Source organism: Panthera onca, chromosome A3 (assembly GCF_046562875.1).
Source record: "Panthera onca isolate mPanOnc1 chromosome A3, mPanOnc1 haplotype 2, whole genome shotgun sequence".
Taxonomy (NCBI): Eukaryota; Metazoa; Chordata; class Mammalia; order Carnivora; family Felidae; genus Panthera; species Panthera onca.
Window position 1 is genome coordinate 101,408,898 of NC_138341.1, and position 21,855 is coordinate 101,430,752.

The 21,855-nt window shown below is 35.7% G+C and overlaps 1 protein-coding gene across 11 annotated transcripts in view; it reads left to right on the forward strand.

The window, feature by feature from the left end:
• The window catches only part of TASP1 (taspase 1), a 310,143-nt gene that overhangs the window by 165,730 nt on the left and 122,558 nt on the right, over positions 1–21,855 (forward strand). Inside the window, exon 13 of one of the 11 annotated variants that reach the window (XM_060611900.3) lies at positions 17,654–17,690. The exons of the other annotated variants lie outside the window; for them this stretch is intronic. Within the exon in view, the coding sequence (XP_060467883.1) occupies positions 17,654–17,656 (3 nt within the window). The 3' untranslated portion in view covers positions 17,657–17,690. Of the gene's footprint in view, positions 1–17,653; positions 17,691–21,855 lie in introns of those variants that run through there. 11 annotated transcript variants of the gene reach the window in all.

Consider the following 21,855-nt stretch of genomic DNA (forward strand, 5'->3'; position numbering starts at 1 on the left):
GCTCTCTCTCTCTCAAATAAATAAACAAACATTAAAAAAAATTAAAGGAAAAACAGATTTGCTGTCAAGGAGCTTGCATTGTAGGTGAAGAAAAAAAGCAAATGCATAATAATAAAATGTAAGATGCAGTAAGTGCCACACTAAAGTTCAGGAAATATAGGCCCTCCTGTTCCTGGCAATTTCATGAAATAGAAACTCTGGAACCTTCTGATTACAAATAATCCAACAGTGCTGGGCAAAATACTAACTGAAAAAGACTCATACTTTCAAGTGAATAGAACAGAATTTTCATTTAAGGTGGTCCTGGATACATGAAGCTCTCTGGGCTTAATGAAAGAAAATTTAAGTCTTTCCTGAAAGAATGTTCTTTCAAGTCAAATGTTAAAATGCTCCTCAAACATGAATCCAAAGTATAGTCTTAAATTGCAATGCAACACTTTACGTAAAGAGAGTTACCATGAGAGAATATATGTCAATAGAAACTGTAACTAGATTACCAAAGATGTTACATATTAGAATTGCTAGATATAAAATATGAAATAAGTATGTGGTAGACGTTAACTTGTTTAAAGCTTTTATTTTAATTCCTGTTATTAAATATACAGTGTTATATTAGTTTCAGGTGTACAATATAGTGATTCAACACTTCCATGCAACACACAATGCTCATCACAAGCGTACTCCTTAATTCCCCCAGCCCCCTCCCCCTCTGGTAACCGTCACTTTGTTCTCTATAATTAAAAATCTGTTTCTTGATTTGTCTCTCTCTCTTTCTTTCCCCCTTTTGCTGTTTGTTTTGTTCTTTAAATTCCACATATGACAGAAATCATATGGTGTTTTTCTTTCTCTGTCTTATTTTGCTTAGGGTTATACTTTCTAATTGATGTCATTGCAAATGGAATGATATCACTTTTTTATGGCTGAATAATATTCCATGGTGTATATGTACCACATCTTCTTTATCCATTCATCAATGTATGGATACTTGGACTGCTTCCATAATTTGGCTATTGTAAATAATGCTGAAATAAACATAGGGGTGTGTGTATCCCGTTGAATTCATGTTTTTGTATTCTTTGGGAAAATACCCAGTACTGCGATTGCTGGATCATAGGGTAGTTCTGTTTTTAACTTTGTGAAGAACCTCCATACTGTTTTCCCCAGATAGCTGTTCCAGTTGTGATTCCCATCAACAGTAAACAATTGTTCCTTTTTCTCCACATCCTTGCCAGGGTGAGCACCTGTGTGGCTCAGTCGGTTAAGCATCTGACTTCAACTCAGTTCATGATCCCATGGTTTGTGAGTTTGAGCCCCATGTCGGGCTCTGCACTGATGGTGTGGAGTTTGCCTGGGGTTTTCTCTCTCCCTCTCTCTGCCCCTCCCCCACTTTCTCTCTCTCTCTCTCTCTCTCTCTCTCTCTCTCTCTCTCTCACACACGCACACACACACACACAAAATAAAGAAATAAACTTTAAAAACAAAGCAAAACCAAAAAGAGTCTCTTGTGGTTTGTTCCCCCTTTCCTCCTTTTCCCCCTTCCCCTAAGTCCATCTGTTTTATTTCTTAAATTCCACATATGAGTGAAATCATATGATATTTATCTTTCTCTGACTGACTTATTTCACTTAGCATAATACATTCTAGTTCCTTCCATGCTGTTGCAAATAGCAAGATTTCATTCTTTTTGATGGCTGAGTAATATTACACAGTAGTGTGTGTACACATATACATCTTCTTTCTTCAGTCGATGGACATTTGGGCTCTTTCCATAATTTGGCTATTGTTGATAGCGCTGTAATAAACATTGGGGGTGCATGTACCTTTTTGAATCAGCATTTTTGTATCCTTTGGATAAATACCTGGTTAGTGCATTTGTTAGGTTGTAGGGTAGTTCTATTTTTAATTTTTTGAGGAACCTCCATACTGTTTTCCAGAGTAACTGCACTGGTTTGCATTCCCACCAGCAGTGCAGAAGTGTTCCCATTTCTCCATGTTCTTGCCACCATCTGTCGTTTACTGAGTTGTTAATTTTAGCCATTCTGACAGGTGTGAGGTCGTATCTCGTTGTGGTTTTGATTTGTACTTCCCTGATGATGAGTGATGTTGAGCATCTTTTCATGTGTCTGTTAGCTATCTGGATGTCTTCTTTGGAAAAGTGTCTGTTCATATCTTCTGCCCATTTATTCACTGGATTATTTGTTTTTTGGGTGTTGAGTTTGATAAGTTCTTTATAGATTTTGGATACTAACCCATTATCTGATATGTCATTTGCAGATATCTTCTCCCATTCTAAAGGTTGCCTTTTAGCTTTGTTAATTGTTTCTTTCACTATGCAGAAGTTTTTATCTTGATGAAGTCCCAAAAGTTCATTTTTGCTTTGTTTCCCTTGCCTTTGGTGATGTTTCTAGTAAGAAGATGCTCCGGCCGAGGTCAAAGAGATTACTGCCTGTGTTCTCCTCTAGGGTTTTGATGGTTTCCTGTCTCACATTTAGGTCTTTCATCCATTTTTAATTATTTTTGTGTATGGTATAAGAAAGTGCTCCAGTTTCATTCTTTTATGTGTTGCTGTTCAGTTTTCCTAAACATTTTGTTGATGAGACTATCTTTATTCTATTGGATATTTTCCTGCTTTGTAGAAGATTAGTTGACCATATAGTTGTAGGTCCATTTTTTGGGTTTTCTATTCTTTCCATTGATCTAAGTGTCTGTTTTTGTGCCAGAGCCATATTGTCTTGATCACCATAGCTTTGTAATACGGTTTGAAATCTGGAATCGTGATGCCTCCAGTTTTCTTTTTCTTTTTCAGAATTGGTTTGGCTATTCAGGGTCTTTTGTGATTCCATACATATTTTAGGATTGTTCTAGCTGTGCAAAAAAATGCTAGTGGTATTTTGATAGGAATTGCATTAAATGTGCAGATTGCTTTGGGTGATATAGACATGTTAACAATGTTTGTTCTTCTAATTCATGAGCGTGTGGAATGCTTTTCTATTTCTTTGAGACCTCTTCAGTTTCTTTCATAAGTGTTCTATAGTTTTCAGAGCACAGATCTTTTACCTCTTTGTTAGATTTATTCCAAGGTATCTGATGGGTTTTGGTGCAATTGCAACTGGGATTGATTCCTTGATTTATTTTTCTGCTGCTTCACTATTGGTGTATAGAAATGCAGCACATTTCTGCATATTGAATTTGTGTCCTGTGAGTTTGCTAAATTCATGTAATTAGTTCTAGCAATTTTTTGGTGGATCTTTCAGGTTTTCTACATAGATTGTCATGTTGTCTGCAAATAGTGAAAGTTTAATTTCTTCCTTGCTGATTTGGATGTCTTTTATTTTGTTTTGTTGTCTGATTTCTGAGGCTAAGATTTCCAGTACTATGTTAAATAATAGTGGTGACATTGGCATCCCTGTCTTGTTCCTGACCGTAGGGTCATCCCCATTGAGGATGATATTAGCTGTGGGGTTTTTGTGTATGGTCTTTGTGATGCTGAGGTATGTTCCATCCAGCCCTACTTTGTTGAGATTTTTTGTTAAGAATGGATGCTGTGTTTTGTCAAATACTTTTTCTGCATCCATTGACAGGATCCTGTGATTCTTATCCTTTCTTTTAATAATGTGGTGTATCATCACGTTGATTGATTTGCAAATACTGAACTAACCCTGCAGGCCAGGAATAAATCCTGCTTGATTATGGTGAATAATTCTTTTAATGTTGAATTCCATTTGCTAGTATTTTGTTGAGAACTTTTGCCTCCATGTTCATCAGGGATATTGGCCTGTAATTCTTCTTTTTAGTGGGGTCTTTGGTTTTGGAATCAAGGTAGTGCTGGCTTCGTAGAATGCGTTTTGAAGTATTCTTTCCATTTCTAATTTTTAAAACAGTTTGAGAAGAAAAGGTAGTAACTCTTCTTTAAATATCAGGTAGAATTTTCCTGGGAAGCCTTCTGGCCCAGGACTCTTGTTTGTTGGGAGATTCTTGATTACTGATTCACTTTCTTTGCTGGTTATGGAACTGTTCAGATTTTCTATTTCTTCCTGTTTCAGTTTTGGTAGTTTGTAAGTTTGTAGAAATGTGTCCATTTCTTCCAGATTGCCCAGTTTGTTGGCGTATAATTTTTCATAGTATTCTCTTATAATAGTTTGTATTTCTGTGGTGTTGGTTATGATCTCTCCTCTTTCATTCATGATTTTTATCTATTTGGGTCCTTTTTCTTTTTGTTAAGTCTGGCTAGGGGTTTATCAATTTTAATACATTCAGCTCTTAGTTTTGTTGATCTGTTCTACTGTTTTGTTTGTTTATATATTTATTTCTGCTCTAGTCTTTATTATTTCCCTTCTTTTGCTGGCTTTAGGCTTTATTGGCTGTTCCTTTTCTAGCTCCTTTAGGCATACGGTTAGGTTGTGTATTTGAGACCTTTCTTGCTTCTTGAGATAGGCCTATATTGTAATGTACTTCCCTCTTAAGACTGCCTTTGCTGCATCCTATGCATCTTCATGTTGTGTTTTCATTTTGGACTGTTGTGTTTTCAAAATTCCTTCTTTAATTTCCTTTTTAACCCATTCTTTCTTTAGTATGATGTTCTTTAACATCCATATATTTGAGGTCTTTCCAAATTTTTTCTTGTGGTTTACTTCAAGTTTAATGGCCTTGTGGTCTGAAAATATACATGGTCTGATCTCAGTCTTTTTCTACTTGTTGAGGGCTGATTTGTGACCCAGTATGTGATCTATTGTGGAGAATGTCCCATGCACACTTGAGAAGAATGTGTATTCTGCTGCTTTAGGATGAAATGTTCTGAATATATCTGTTAGGTCCATCAGGTCTAGTGTGTCATTCAGAGTCATTGTTTCCTTGTTGATTTTCTGCTTAGATGATCTGTCCATTTCCCTGGGATGCTAAAGCCCCCTACTATTATTGTATTATTATCAATGAGTTTCTTTATGTTTGTGATTAATTGATTTATATATTTGGGTTCTTCCACATGGGGGCATAAATATTTATAATCGTTAGATCTTGATGGATAGACCCCTTAATTATGATATAATGCCCTTCTTCATCTCCTGTAAAAGGCTTTGGTTTAAAATCTCATTTGTCTGGGATAAAGAAATTGTGGTTTATATACACAATGGAGTACTACGTGGCAATGAGAAAGAATGAAATATGGCCCTTTGTAGCAACGTGGATGGAACTGGAGAGTGTGATGCTAAGTGAAATAAGCCATACAGAGAAAGACAGATACCATATGTTTTCACTCTTATGTGGATCCTGAGAAACTTAACAGAAACCCATGGAGGAGGGGAAGGGAAAAAAAAAAAAGAGGTTAGAGTGGGAGAGAGCCAAAGCATAAGAGACTCTTAAAAACTGAGAACAAATAGGGTTGATGGGGGGTGGGAGGGAGGGGAGGTTGGGTGATGGGTATTGAGGAGGGCACCTTTTGGGATGAGCACTGGGTGTTGTATGGAAACCAATTTGACAATAAATTTCATATATTGAAAAAAAAATAAAATAAAATCTCATTTGTCTGATATAAGTATGGCTGCTCCAGCTTTCTTTTCATTTCCATTAGCATGATAGATGGTTCTCCATCCCTTCACTTTGAATCTGCAGGTGTCTTTAGTTCTAAACTGAGACCCTTTTAGGCAGCATATAGATGGATCTTGTTTTTGTTTTTGTTTTTTTAAAATTCATTCTGATACCCTGTGTCTTTTGATTGGAGCATTTAGTCCATTTACATTCAGTGATTATTGAAATATATAAATTTAGTGCCATTGTGTTACTTGTAGAGTTGGTGTTTCTGGTGATGTTCTCTGGTCCTTTCTAGTCTTAGTTGCTTTTGGTCTTTTTTCTCCCTTCAAAGAGCCCCCCTTAAAATTTCTTGCAGAGCTGGTTTAGTGGTCACAAACTCCTTTAGCTTTTGTTTGGGAAATTCTTTATCTCTCCTTCTATTCTGAATGACAGCCTTGATGGGTAAGGAATTCTTGGATGCATATTTTTCTCATTCATCACGTTGAATATATCTCTTTTAGCCTGCTAGGTTTTTGTGTACACATCTGCTGCTCTTCTTATTGGTCTTTCCTTGTAGGTTAAGAATTTTTTTCATGATCATTCCTTGTCTGTATATTTTGTGAATTTGGCTATGATATGCCTTAACAACGTATGGCTTTTGTTGAATTTAATTGGAGTTCTTTGTGCTTCTTGGATTTTGATGTCTGTGTCCTTTCCCATATTAGGGAAGTCTCAGCTATAATTTGTTCAGATAAACCTCCTGGCCCCTGTTCTCTTTTTCTTCTGGGACTCCTATGATACAAATGTTATTCCATTTTAGTAAGTTGTTGAATGCCCTAGGTCTACCTTTGTGATCCATTAGCTTTCTTTTCCTCTTCTTTTCACTTTCATTATTTTCCATATTCTTATCTTCTGTATCACTGATTCACACCCTGCTTTGTCCATCCTGATTTTTATGGCCTCCATTTGGGTTTGCATCTTGGTTATAGCATTTTAATTTTGGCCTGACTTGATTTTAATTCTTTTATCCCCACAGAAGGGGATCCTCTCACGTCTCCTGTTTCTTATAAGTCCAGCTAGTATCCTTAAGAAGTTGTTTTAAATTCTAGTTCAGATACCTTATGAAAATAAAAAATATATATAATTTATAAAAATAAAATTAAAAAAACAAAAGAAAGAATTGATAAAATAAAATAAATGAAGAAATAATGTTAAAAAAACAAAGAGTAAAAGTAAAAGGGAAGCTAGATCCTATTTCCCCTAGAGTGAAGCTTTGTAGCTCTCTGTGATCAGTAGACTTAGTGTGAGTGAGTTGTTTGTGCTGGTCTTCTGTGGGAGAGGCCTTTTTCACGAATCTTAGGTGGATTTGCCCTAGTGGAGATGCACTTTAGGGTGCAGGGAGGTGGGTCTTGGTATAAGTGGCTCTGGTCTCCAGAAGGTGGTGCTGTTTGCTCCCTGTAGGCTTTCAGTGCTAATGGGCAGGACAAATATGGTGGCACCCCACTCTCTAGCCCAGGAAGTAAAATTTCGTGCCCCCCACTCTTTATGGAACCCTCACAGAAGGGCAATCAATCACCCCTCTTGTGTCCCCAGTTGTGGTCACATCACTGCATTCACCCTGACTTTGTCCAAGCTTTTTTATCTCAGGTGCATGACTAAATTTCAAAACTCAAAATTTTAGGGACTACTGCTGGACGGACCCTCACTGTTCCTCTGGGACAGGGTGTCCTGGAACTTTTGCCACTTGTCACCCATGCAAAGAATGCTGTGGTATAATCATGGTTCAGAGTTTATGGCAAAACAAAGCAGAAAGCCAGCACCCCAGCTCCCTGCCCCCGGCAGGAGTCCTACTCCTGTGTTTGGGAACAGTGCAGCACATTAGCACCGCCCGTTCTTGTGTCCCAGAGGACTCTCAGTCCTCACTGTCACTCCTGGGACTCCACCCTGCTTTGCCACCTGAGCATCTTTAAGCCAGGCTCTCCCTTCACGGCAGCAGACTTCTAAAAAATTCAAATTATATGCTCCACTGAACATAATACTTGTGGTTGCCTCATAAAGCAGGCTACCTCTCCACTGCCGTATCCACAGTTATATCTCCCCCAAGTCAACTCTTTGCTCCTCCTACCTTCCATAACATGGTTGCTTTTCTACTTACAGACTTGCAGTTTTTGTTCTCTCATCTCTGATTGATTTCTTGGGTGTTGAGAATGATTTGATAGTTATCTGGCTGTGTTTGAGGGAGGAGACAAGCTTAGGGTCCTCCTATCCCCTGCCATCTTAACTCCTCCTCTTATATGTTCTTTATACATTTTGGATACTAACCCTTTATTGGATATGTCATTTGTAAATATCTCCTCCCATTCTGTAGGTTGTCTTTCAGTTTTGCTGATTGTTTCCTTTGCTATGCAGAAACCTTGTATTCTGATGTAGTCCCAATAGTTTATTTTTGCTTTTGTTTCCCTTGCCTCAGGAGACATATCTAGAAAAAAGTTCCTACAGCTAATGTCAGAGAGGGTATTGCCAGTGTTCTCCTCTAGGACTTTGATGGTTTCAGGACTCACACTTAGGTCTTTAGTCCATTTTGAGTTTATTTTTGTGTTTGGTGTAAGAAAGTGGTCCTGTTTCTTTCTCTTGAATGTTACTGTCCAGTTTTTCCAGTACCATTTGTTGAAGAGAATGTCTTTTTCACATTGGGTATAGTTTCCTGCTTTGTAAAAGATTAATTGACCATATAGTTTTGGTTCCATTCCTGGGTTTTCTCTTCTGTTCCATTGATCTAAATGTCTGTTTTTGTCCCAGTCCCATGCTGTTTTGATTACTACATCATTGTAATATAACTTAATATCCAGAATTGTGATGCCTTTACTTTTCTTTTTCAAGATTGCTTTCACTATTCAGGGTCTTTTGTAGTTCCATACAAATTTTAGAATTGTGTTCTAGTTCTGTGAAACATGCTCTTGGTATTTGATAGGGATTGCATTAAATCTGTAGATTGCTTTGGGTAATATAGACATTTTAATGATATGTGTTCTTTCAGTCTATGAGCATGGAATGTCTTTTCATTCCTTTGTATCATCTTTAATTTCTTTCATCATCTTTCATCAGTGTTTTATAGTTTTCAGAGTATAGGTCTTTCACCTCCTTGGTTAGATTTATTCCTGAGTATCTTATTATTTTTGATATAGTTGTAAATGGTATTGTTTTCTTAATTTCTTTCTGTTGCTTCATTATTGGTGCACAGAAATGCAACAGATTTTTGCACATTAATTCTATATCCTGTGACTTTACCGAATTCTTTTATTAGTTCTAGAAGTTCTTTGATAGAGTCATTGGGTTTTCTATATATAGTATCATGCTCTCTGCAAAGAGTGAAAGTTTTACTTCTTCCTTACCAATTTGGACACCTTTAATTCTTTCCTCTTGTCTGGTTGCTGTGGCTAGGAGTTCCAGTACGACGTTGAATAAAAGTGGTGAAAATGGCCATCTTTGTCTTGTTCCTTATCTTACATGGAAACTTTCAGTTTTTGACCATTGAGTAAGATGTTAGCTGTGGGTTTCTCATATATGGTTTTTATAATGTTGAGGTATATTCCCTCTAATCCTACTTTGTTGAGGGTTTCTTTTTTTTAATCATGAATGGATGTGGTACTTTGTGAAAAGCATTTTCTGAGTCTGTTGAAATGATCATATGGTTATTATCCTTTTTCTTATTGATGTAATGTATCACATTGATTGATTTGCAAATATTGAACCACTTTTGCATTCCAGGAATAAATGCCACTTGATCGTGGTGAATGATTCTTTAGATGTATCATTGCATTTGGCTGGTATTTTGTAGAGGATTTTTGTATCTATGTTCATCAATGAGATTGGCCTGCAGTTCTATTTTTTAGTGGTGTTTTGATCTGGTTTTGGTATCAGGGTAATACTGGCCTCATGGAATGAATGTAAATTTTCCTTCCTTTTCTATTTTTTGGAATATTTTAGGAAGAATGGTATTAACTCTTCTTTCTATGTTTGGTGGAGTTTGCCTGTGAAGCCATCTGGTCCTGCCTGGACTTAGAGTTTTTGGGAGTTTTTTGATTACTGATTCAGTTTCTTTGGTGATTATTGGTCTGTTCAAATTTTCTATTTCTTCCTCATTCAGTTTTGGTAGTTTATATGTTCCTAAGAAATTTATTGGTTTCTTCTACATTGTCCAATTTGTTGATATATAGTTTTCCTAATATTCTCTTACAACTGTTTTAATTTCTGTGGTGTTGGTTGTTATTTCTCCTCTCTCATTTGTGATTTTATTTATTTGGGCTATTTCTCTTTTCTTCCTGGTAAGTTTGGCTAGAGGTTTATTCATCTTATCAAAAAAAACAGCTCTTTTTTTTTTTTAATAATTTATTATCAAGTTAGCTAACATACAGTGTGTACAGTATAGTCTTGACTTCAGGAGTAGATTCCCATGATTCGTCACTTATATACAACACCCAGTGCTCATCCCAATAAGTGCCCTCCTTAATGCCCATCTCCCATTTTCCCTTTCCCCCAGCCCCCCACCCCCACAACCCTAAGTTTGTTCTCTGTATTTAAGAGTCTTTTATGGTTTGCCTCCTGCTTGAAACTTATTTTTCCTTCCCTTCCCCTATGGTCTTCTGTTAAGTTTCTCAAATTCCACATATGAGTGAAAACATGATATCTTTTTCCTGACTGACTTATTTTACTTAGCATAATACATTTCACTGATTTGTTCTATTATTTTGTTTTTTTATATAATTTATTTCTGCTCTAATCTTTATTATTTCCTTCCTTCTGCTGCTTTAAGGTTTTGTTTGTTCTTATTTTCTAGCTCCTTTACTTGTAAGGTTAGGTTGTCAATCAGATTTTTCTTGCTTTTTGAGGTGGGCCTGAATTGCTATAAACTTCCCTCTTAGAACTGCTTTTGTTGCATACAAATGTTTTGGAATCCTGTGTTTTCATTTTCATTTGTTTCCATATACTTAGTTAAATTTCCTGTTTGACTCTTTCATCATTCAGTAGCATATTATTTAACCTCCCATATATCTGCGGTCTTTCCAGATTTTTTCTTGTGGTTGACCTCTAGTTTCATAAATGTTGTGGTCAGAAGAGATGCATGATATGACTTCAGTCTTCTTAAATTTATTGAGGATTGTTTTGCTAGTATCTGATCTATTCTGCAGAATATTCCATGTGCACTGAAGACAATGTGTATTCTGCTGTATTAGGATGCAATGTTCTGAATATATCTGCTAAATCCATCTGATCTTGTGTGTCATTCAAAGCTATTGTTTCCTTGTTTATTTTCTGTTTAGATGATTTGTCCATTGATGTAAGTGGGGTGTGAACGTCCCCTACTATTTTTGTATTATTATTGATTAGTTCTTTTATATTTGTTACTGTTTTATGTATTTGGTGCATAAATATTTACAATTGTTTTATCTTCTTGTTGGATTGCCCCCTTTAGTATTATATAGTGTCCTTCTATGTCTCTTATTAATAGTCTTTGTCTGAAAGTCTATTTTGTCCCTTATAAATAACAATATAAATATATTGCTAGTCCAGCTTTTTTTTCACATTCATTTTCATAATTGATGTTTCTCCATCTCCTCACTTTCAATCTGTAGGTGGCTTTAGGTCTAAAATGAGTCTCTTGTAAGCAGCATATAGACGGGTCTTGTTTTTATCCATTGTGTCATGCTATGTCTTTTGATTGGTTCATTTAGCCCATTTACATTCAAAGTAACTATTGATAGATATGTATTTACTGTCATTTTATTATTTGTTTTGTGTTTCTAAAGATTTTCTCTGATTCTTTCTTGTCTTTCTGTCTTTCATGACTTGCTGATTTTCTTTACTGATATCTTTGGATTTATTTCTCTTTATTCTTGCATATTTATTGGTGATTTTTGATCTATGGTTACCATGAGGTTTGTATATATCTTCTGCATATAATAGTCTGTGTTAAGTTAGTTATTTTTTAAGGTTTTTTTTAGTTAAGTTAGTTATTTTTTAAGAACCCATTTTTTACTTCTCTTGTTTTAGTTATGTGTTTTTATATTACCTTGACTGATTTTTTACAGAAATATTCATTTTTACTGCTTTTGTGTTTCCTACCTCTATACTGTCTCTTTTGGTCTCTCCTTTCCACTTAAAGAGTCCCCTTTAATATTTCTTTCAGGGTTGGGTTAGTGATTGAACTCCTTTAGTGTTGTTTGTCTGGGAAACTCTATCTCTCCTTTTATTCTGAATGATAGCATTGACAGTATTCTTGGCTGTAGATTTTCATGTTCAGCACTGAATATGTCATGCCACTCCCTTCTGGCTTGGAAAGTTTCTGCTGAAAAATCTCCTGCTATACCCTTATGGGTTTTCCCTTGTAAGTTACTATTTTCTTTTCTTTTTTGTTTATTTTTCTTTTTTTTAAAATTTTTTTAAATTAAAATTTTTTTTTTTATTTTTCCAAATTTTTATTTAAATTCCATCTGGGCAATACACAGTGTAACATTAGTTTCAGGTAAAGAATTTAGTGTTTCATCACTTACATACAACACACAATGCTCATCAGAACAAGTTCTCTCCTTAATACCTATCACCTATTTAACTGATCCCACCAACCTACTTCCCTGCCAGCAATCATTAGTTTGTTCTCTACAGTTAAGAGTCCATTTCTTGGTTTCCCTCTCTCTTTTTTATTCCTCCATGTTCATTTGTTTTGTTTCTTAAATCCCACATATGTGCAAGATCATATGGTATTTGTTTTTGTCTGGATTATTTCTCTCAATATAGTACTCTCTAGCTCCATCCACATTGTTGCAAATGGAAAGAATACACTGTTTTTTATGTATGAGTTATATTCCATTGTATATATTTATATATACCATATTTGCTTGATCCATTCATTAGTCGATGGACATTTGGACTCTCCATAATTTGGCTCTTGTTGATTATTCTGGTATAACATTGTGGTGCATGTATCCCTTTGAATCAGTATTTTTGTGTCATTTGAGTGAATACCTAGTAGTGAAATTGCTGGGTTGTAGGGTAGTTTTATTTTTAACTTTTTGAAGAACCTCCATACTGTTCTGTAGAGTGGCTGCACCAGTTTGCATTCCTACCAACAGTGTAGAGGGTTCTCCTTTCTCTACATTCTCACTGACACCTATTATTTCCTGTGTTGTTAATTTTAGTCTTTCTAACTGGTGTGAGCTGATATCTCATTGTAGTTTTGATTTGTATTTCCCTGATGCTAAGAGATGTTGAGCATCTTTTTCATGTCAGTTGCATATTTGGATGGCTTCTTTGGAAAAATGTCTATTCATGTCTTCTGCTTATTTTTAAACTGGATTATGTGTGTGTGTATGTGTGTTGAGCTTGATAAGTTATTTCTATATTTTGACTACTAACCCTTTATCAGATATGTCATTTACAAATATCTTCTCTGATTCCATAGGTTGCCTTTTAGTTGTGAATATTTTCTTCATTGTGCAGAAGCTTTTTATTTTGGTGTAGTCCCAATAGTATTTCCCTTTCTTCAGGAGACATATCAAGTAAGAAATTGCTACAGCTGGTATCAAGGAGGTTACTGCCTGTGTTCTCCTCTAGGATTTTTATGATTTCAGGTCTCATATTATGTGTTTAATCCATTTTGAATTTCTTTTTGTGTATGGTGTCAGAACATGGTCCAGTTTAATTCTTTTATGTGTTGTTGTCCAGTTTTCCCACATGATTTGTTGAAGAGACTTTTTATCATTGGATATTCTTTCCTGCTTTGTCAAAGATTAATTGACCATATAGTTGTGGTTCCATTTCTGGGTTTTCTATTGTGTTCCATTGATCTTTGTGCCAATACAATACTGTTTGATCACTACAGCTTTGTAATGTAACTTGATGTTTGGAATTGTGATGCTACAGCTTTGCTTTTGTTTTTCAAGATTCCTATGGCTACTCAGGATCTTTGTGGTTCCACACAGATTTTATGATTGTTCTATTTCTGTGAAAAATAATGTTAGTATAGGGCTTACATGGAATGTGTAGATTGTTTTGGGTAATACAGATATTATCTGTTCTTAAAATCCTGGAGCATGGATTATTTTTCCATTTTTTTATGTCAACTTCAATTTCCTTCATCGGTGTTTTATAGTTTTCAGAGTACAGAATTTTTACCTCTTCGGTTAGGTTTATTCCTAGATATCTTATGAGTTGGTGCATTTGTAAATGGGATTGATCCCTTGATTTCTGTTTCTGCTGTTTCATTATCAGTGTATAGAAATGCAGCAGACTTCTGTTCATTGACTTGGTGTCCTGCAACTTAACTGAGTTCATGGATCTGTTCTAGCAATTTTTGGGGGGGAATCTTTTGGGGTGTGTACATATATATATGTATGTATGTACATATATATATATATATATATATATATATATATATATATATACAGTCATCTGAAATTTAAGTTGCTGTCTTCTTTTGTCTTAGTGATTGAAAAATTTTTCTCTTTGTCACTATATTTTGCCTTTAATTACAATATTTCTTGGTCTGAATCTGCTTTTGTTGATTTTGGTGAGAGTTCTTTATGCTTTCTCTATATGAATATCTGTTTCCTTCCCCAGATTAAGAAAGTTTTCAGCTATTATTTCTTCAAATAAAATTTTCTTCCCCCTTTTCTCTTTCTTCTTCTGAGACTCCTATAATAGGAATGTTATTAACATTTCATGGAGTCACTGAGTTCCTGAAGTCTACTCTTATTTTGCATAATTCTTTTTTCTTTCTTTTTTTTTCAGCTTGAATACTTTCCATTACTCTGTCTTCCAGGTCACTAATTCATTCCCTGCTTCTTCCATCCTCTTATTCATTCCATCAAGTGTATTTCTTTATTTTTTTAAAAAAAATTTTTAAATGTTTTATTTATTTTGAGAGACAGAGAGAGAGAGAGAGAGAGAGAGAGAGAGAGACAGAAAGAGTATGAGCGGGGGGAGGGGCAGAGAGAGAAGGAGACACAGAATCCGAAGCAGGCTCCAGGCTCTGAGCTGTCAGCACAGATCCCGATGCAGGGCTCAAATTCATGAACTGAAGGATCATGACCTGAGCTGAAGCTGGATGCTAAACGACTGAGCCACCCAGGAGCCCCCATCAAGTGTATTTCTCATTTTGTTTATTACACCCTTTTTCCTTACTGTGTTATTCCTTATGTTTGTGTTAAGGGTCTTACTCATGTCTTCCACTCTTTTGTCAAGTCCAGTGAGTATCTTTATGATTATTACTTTAAATTCTCTGTCAGGCATGTTATATATATCTGTTTTGCTTAGATCTCTGGCTGGCTGTGGCCTTGTTCTGTTCTTTTATTTGGGATAGTCTTTGTGTTGTTGTTGTTGTTGTTGTTGTTGTTGTTGTTGTTGTTGTTTTGTCTTCTCATTTTGTCTTAAGTCTCTGTGCCTGTTTCTCTGTATTGGGAAAGTTAGGTATGTCTCCTATTCTTAAGGTTAATGACCTTATGAAGAAGAGTTCCTGAAGTGCCCTGCCATGTGGTATCTCCTGTTTTCCAGGGCCTGTTGCTTTCAGGAGTGTCTCTAGTGTGTGTTATGTATGCTCTCTTGTTTTGTCTTGGCCACTTTATCCTTCAGCCAGTGGTCTGCAGAGACTGTCTTTTCTGTTGTGGGCAGTGTTTCATCCCTGGTCTGAATGTGGCATGTTTTTACTAGGTGTGTTCTGGTTTGTGAAATGAGACCTGTCACTGCTGTCACCAGAATGAAGGCCCTGAAAAATTCCCCTGTTGGGAAATTTGGTGTTGGCAGGGGTTTGGAATAGTTTTCTGGGGTAGGGTGTCTGCCCTGCTAGGACTGAGGCAAGCATGACTAAGTGGGGAGGTTTCACTGGTGCCTGGGTGTGTGGGGCTTTGTGTAAGCAAGTTAGGTAGCAAATGTTGGTGCTGCATTGCTTCCCACAGGTGGCCCTGTACTTATGCCGAGGGACACAGGAGGGAAATGGCACCTGCCAATTCCTTTGTTTCTGGAGGGGTCTCTCTGTGAATGCTGTCTCTCTTGGACACTCTGTGAGATGAGCAAATAGCCTCCCCATGTCCATCAACAGATTACTGCATGACAGTGAAAATGAGTGCATTACAGCTATACACTGAAGTATAGATGAACCTTAAAATCATAATACTAACAAAATGCAGTTTGCAGATGGCTGCAGTGAGTAAGCCACCGTTAATAGGACTTTGCAAAACCAAACACTATTTAATTATAAATCCACATACTGTAAAACTATACAGGAGATGAACAAGTTATTGACAAGTAGTTCAGGGTAATTTCCCTTGGGAGGGAGGACCGGGGAGTCTCAATAGTATTAAGAGTGTTAGATTTTTCTATTTGTTGAGTAGATTAATGGATATTATTCTTTTAATATGCCTTGTAAATTATGTTATGTTGTTCCTTTTATAATTAAAGCTCTTAAATATGACAAAGTAGGAAGGGCAAAGGAGTTCAAAAGAAGCAGATAAGAGATGTCATATCTGGTAGACTGAGGAAAGTGTCATGAATGAGTCGTTTTTAGGAGGGAAAATCTTGGACTTGTTTAGTGAATAGCAAGTAGTCTGATTTAAAAGTGTACAGAATAAAAAAAAATAAAAATAAAAGTGTACAGAATAAAGACAGTGTTGTAATTACAAGTGAAAAACAAAGCAACAATTGGATTTACTGTAGTGTTGACCACATAAGGCTTTTGTAATAAAGTACAATACTAGATGTTGGATAGATTGGAGGAAGAAGGCCCTGGAAGTGAAGGCCATTGCAATTATAGAAGCAGAATTTTATTGGATAGAGAGGAGAGTCAGGTATCAGACTCTCCACGAGAGAATCTCTGGGGCTTAATGGCTGATTGACTATGATAGTTGCAGTAAAAAAGGAATCGTAACTAGAGTGACTTGAAATTACATGTCAGTAAGAGATTATGAGAATGTCATTTAACGAGCATTGGACATGTGGAGAAAATGGGGTTGAGCTTGACCATGTTAGCACAGAGGTATTTATAAGCAAGATAGTCAGTTGGATATATGGGCCTGAGCTTGAAAGGGAAGTTGAGACTTTAGAATTGAGTGGAAAGTTGAGACTTTATGGTATCTTCCATGGAATGTATGATGCAGCTGAGGAGGCCAGATCTACTTGCATGTCATTTCCTCAGAGAGGTTGTTCCTAACCACTCTACATAAAATTCTTACACCTCTTCTTACCCTCCTACTTAGATTTATGTTCCTTCTTAGCACTTCTTTTTTTTTTTTTATGTTGTTTTTTTTAAATTTATTTTGAGACAGAGAGAGACAGAGCATGAGTAGGGGAGGGGCAGAGAGAGGGAGACATAGAATCTGAAGCAGTCTCCAGGCTCTGAGCTGTCAGCACAGAGACTGATGGCGGGGATTAAACTCACAGACTGTGAGATCATGACCTGAGCCGAAGTCAGACGCTTAACCAACTGAGCCACCCAGGAGCCCCTCTTCTTAGCACTTCTTGATTCTATACTTTTTTGTTTCTTATTGTGTATCTCCCTTTAGCAGGAATCAACTCAGTGAAGGCAGTGATTTTGACTTATTTTCCTCCCATTGTTCTATCCCCAGCTTCTTTTTAAAAAAAATGTTTATTTATTTTTAAGGGGGAGGGAGGGGCAGAGAGAGAGAGAGACAGAATCTGAAGTAGGCTCCAGGCTCTGAGACATCGGCACAGGGCCTGACACAAGGGCTCAAAACTAGTGCACTGCGAGATCATGACCTGAGCTGAAGTCGGACAGTTAACCGACTGAGCCACCCAGGTGCCCCTGTTCTATCCCCAACTTCTAATAGAATATTTTTGGAATGAATGAATGAAAGAGTGAATGAATGAATGAATGAATGAATGAAGAGCCAAAGGTAAAAACCTCAGAGGATGTCTGCCTTTGCAGTGGATGGAAGAGAATCCTGTGAAGGAGATAGGAAAGAGAGGGAGAATGGATATAGCTGAGAAAGATACTGGTTTGGAAGACAGAGGCAGAAGAAAATTTTTTGACATAGCCAAGGGATATCTATGTGTTTAGAGATGTAAATGAATATCAAGAAAAAGCTTTTTGGTTTAGGCATTAGGAGGATGTAAGTCAACTTCTCACCTTGTATCATAGTGACAAAAGGAGAACAGTGAGCAGCTGGGAAGGAAAGAGACCTAGAAATGGTGAAGAAGTTCTTGAGCCAAGTTCTTTGGTGACAGGTGAGGTGGGTTTAGAGTTTGGTAGATGACTGGCATCCACAGCTTTGCATAGTACATAAAGTTATTGAAATTAATACTTTGCTTTTCATCTTTTTCTTCCTTAACTGGAATGTGTCTCAGGGAATGTCACAAAGTTGCAAAATAAATTATATTTTTCTTCCTGTGTAACAAAAGATACATATGTAGAATCCCAGAATATTTTTAAATGTGTAGAAGTTTTATAAATCAGAATAAATTTAAGTGAGAGGATGGATTGGAAATAAAAGGGAAAAAGAATAATAGCAATTAACTATGAAGATAATTATTTATTTATTTATTTATTTATTTATTTATTTATTTTTAAGTTTTTAAACAGTCATTTTAGAAATTTAGGTGGTTTTCTAAGGGTCTTCAAGAATGCTGTTTGGGAAGCTAATGGCAAAATTGAGCTTTTTCCTTGTCTTTTTCTGAGGAGTTGCTGTGGTGAGCTCTGAAATACTTCTCAGAGTGGTCTCCTTTTTGTGTTTATTTTTAACATAAGTTTAAAAAATACTTATGTATCTTATTTAAAACAAGGTGCAGAAACATTGTACAGAAAGGCTAGGAGATCCCATAATAGGAAGAGTGATTATAGATAATATTCAGGAGAATTGTGAAAGTAGTAAAAATTTGAGGCATTTTTTTTTTTCCTTTGGCTGGAAAGGATGGTGGAAAATCACATTTATTGACTTGGATAATCATTTTGGAAATAAATAGTTTATTTTCTTACTAAATTGAGTAACACCCAAGTTTGTTTTTTTCAGTGCATATTCAATGTAAGAAACAGAAGCATCCCAATTTCAAAAGAAACCCAGAAGTTCCCTTCTGTGGCATGGCTGATGCATTATTCTTAAAGGAGAATCTTGAAATAAAACTAGGCAGCCTCAATCAGTTTTCTTTTCTTCCTCTCCTCTTACAAATAAGAAAAAAAACACACAAAAAACAAAAACAAAAGCCTTGTTATTGTATTAAATTACTAACAGAGTTGATCAGCAGCAGACTAATAATATGGACTTATCAGAATAAGTGGAAATGGGTAGCCACCACCAGAAGTCTAACTTTGTAGGGCTTGGGGCATTCCCAGCTAATGTTGGTTTTCTCCCTGTGGCCTAGGTTTCCTGTTTATACAAGAGCTCTAGCCTCCTCCTACAGCCTGGAAATCCCAAATATTTTGGATAGTTGGAGCTTTTAAAATAGCAAAGGATGATTTGTCCATAGCAGGTGTGTTCTTACTCACACAGACCTTTGGGAAAACAAAGAAAAGACCATTTAAATTAGCTATGGAATTTTGGTACCTGGAAATAATTTGGTAATATTATTTGGATAGAAGGCAAATAATAAGTACAGTATTAAAAATGAAAAACAGCAACAACACCTTTGTAAACATGTTACATTAAAAAGAACAGTAGTTTTGTTGCTGGTCTATTTGATTCAAATGTGGCCAGATGTAAGGGACTGTGGACTTGATTTTAGAAGTTGGTACCATCACGTAATTTGAATTTTATGCTAAAAGATGTTTATGAAATATTAGGATGTAATTAAAACCACACAAGGAATTTGTTTCATCCCATGCAGAAAAGAAATAAAGATCTTTGTTTCCATATTAGCAATTTTTTTTTTTCCTGAGGATACTGATTAGGTGATCAGAAAGCTTTTTTGTCTTTTCCTTTAGTTTGTGAGCATGTGGACAAAACCACGAATATTAGTTATAGTAAACTCCAAGAGCATAATTATAATGTTGCAAGAAGGAAAGGAAAATTAAATCATATGAAGCTGAAGGCTGAGTTGTACAATATATTGACTGGTTCATTTGAACAGACCTTATATTACATTTGATGGATGTGGGTAAATAAATAAATCCATATATTGTATGCTCATAATAAATTTTAGAATTGTTTTTGTGGTTGTAAAGTTGCTTTCCCACATTGTAGCCTAATGTTCTTTGTCATCAGATATTTGAGTGTAAGTATAATTTTTGAATCTGTGAAAACCACGTATTCATGAAGGAAGAATAGGGTGTGGGTAAACAACATTATTCAGAACCTTTTATGAATGTGGTAGAACCCAGTTCATTCATTAGCATTAATCGTGGGAAGCTTATTCTGAGTGCTTCTCACATAGTCCCTCTGAGGCTCAATGACACTGATGATTTTCTGCTATGGTACCTGGCTTCTGGCTTGATTTTCAGTTTCAAATTGGGTAAGCTCAGAGTATTTTCTTTATTTGATTTAAGTAGCAGATTTATATTCATTTTAAACATTTAAATCAAGTAGTTTCTTATTTGTATTTTTGACTTGGAATTCTGTAATTGTATTTTTGGGGTAAACTTTGAGTGTGTTTGCTGTAAGTGTGTGTGTATGTGTGTGTGTTTGCATTTCCATATTTTTTTTAGGTCAAAAATAATCCTGCCTGTTTTTCTTCCCTACTTTCCTTTCCTTCCTGTAAAATATGATATTCTCAAGAGCTTCTCACTGTATTCTGTAATTATTTAGATACAAAAATGCAAAACAATTGACTGTTTTATAAATATAGAAACCTGTATTTAAAGAATCCAACCCAAACACCACCTGACTGATAGCCAGTAGAAATGATATAAGTAAAAATGAACTCCCTTTGGATAAATAATTTTGAAAACACAGCACTTTAAACAAAAACATTTGGGAATGATTAGCCTTTGATATACTTTTAGAGACAATTAGAGAAATTTTAACAGATTAAGTAATAATTAATAGTTATTCATAAAAATTGCCAATTAGTAGTATAAGAATTATTAATATCTTAGACATGAAAAATTCTGAAGGTAAGAGAGTGTCTTTGTTTTTAGGGGGTCTCTTCCACAGTATTTAGAATGAAAGCTTATAGTGTTTGCAACTTACATGGAAATGGCTCAGGAAAAAAATATTTTTATGTGTATTACTTTTGCACTGTAGACTAATGATGACACTCAAGGGTAATTGACTTCCTTTGTAGAAAAGCTTATGATGAAAGTAACAACTCTTTGGGACTTAAGTTATAACAAAACTTTACCAGTTAACAAAGTGAAGGGAACAGAACTGCTTTACAGATCCTGAGAAATTAATTACAATTATAACATAGTTCATTAAACAAATGAAAACTTATATTTAAGGAAAAATATACAGAAAATAAATATGTGTGTTTTGGATGTGCATTTATTTGGCAGGACAATTACATTTAATATGAAGGCACATAAATATGAATATATGATGTGTACATTAATTTTTTTATTTTTTGGATTTATGAAAATCTCTCAATATTGTCACATATGAAAATATTCTGAAAGCAGGCAATAAAGAACACAAACTGTCAGGGGTCACATTTCATCATCTCTACATGCCAACTTTTGCAGTACTTGTGGCACACACTGTGGGCTGGTTAGAATGTCTAGTAGTCATTCTAACTTATTTCACCCTTGCATGCCTCTATTACACAGACTGTAAAAGCTAAATATTTATGTTTTAAGACTCCTTTTCAGAAATAGGCATACAGTATTGGGTCAGGCTAATGAGATGCAAGTGAGAGTCCACTTGATGTTTTCTGGGACAGTCTTTTGTTTTCTTGATAAAAAGAGCTGATATTACCTCTTTTATCTTCTTCCTGTCTTGAATATGGATGTGATGCCTGGAGTAAGAGCAACCATCTTGTTTCCATAAGGAAACAGACAAGACTCACAGAAATCATGGCCTTGACACTGTAGATATGCTGCCACAAATGCAAAAGCCACTTTCCTCTAGACTGCATGTTAGGTGGGAAAAGTAAACTCCAATTTGTTTAAGTCACAGTCAGATTGGTCTTCTCTTAGGTGTTGCAAAAAACACTCATAAATGGTTCTGTGTATATCCCCAGTGTTTATGAAATGGAAAGTGTATTAAAGATCTGGCTACTCATTTATTTTCAAATTTTATTGTGTTTGTATGTGTGTGTGTGTGTTTGTGCATGTATATACCAGCATATACACGCACATACTTACATACATAAATGGGGGCATGCTCTTGTTTGAATCCCTAATTGGTCACTTCCATCCCCTGTTTTTGTTAGCAGAAACATGCGTTTGCCCAAATATTAGGTAACCATGTGCTT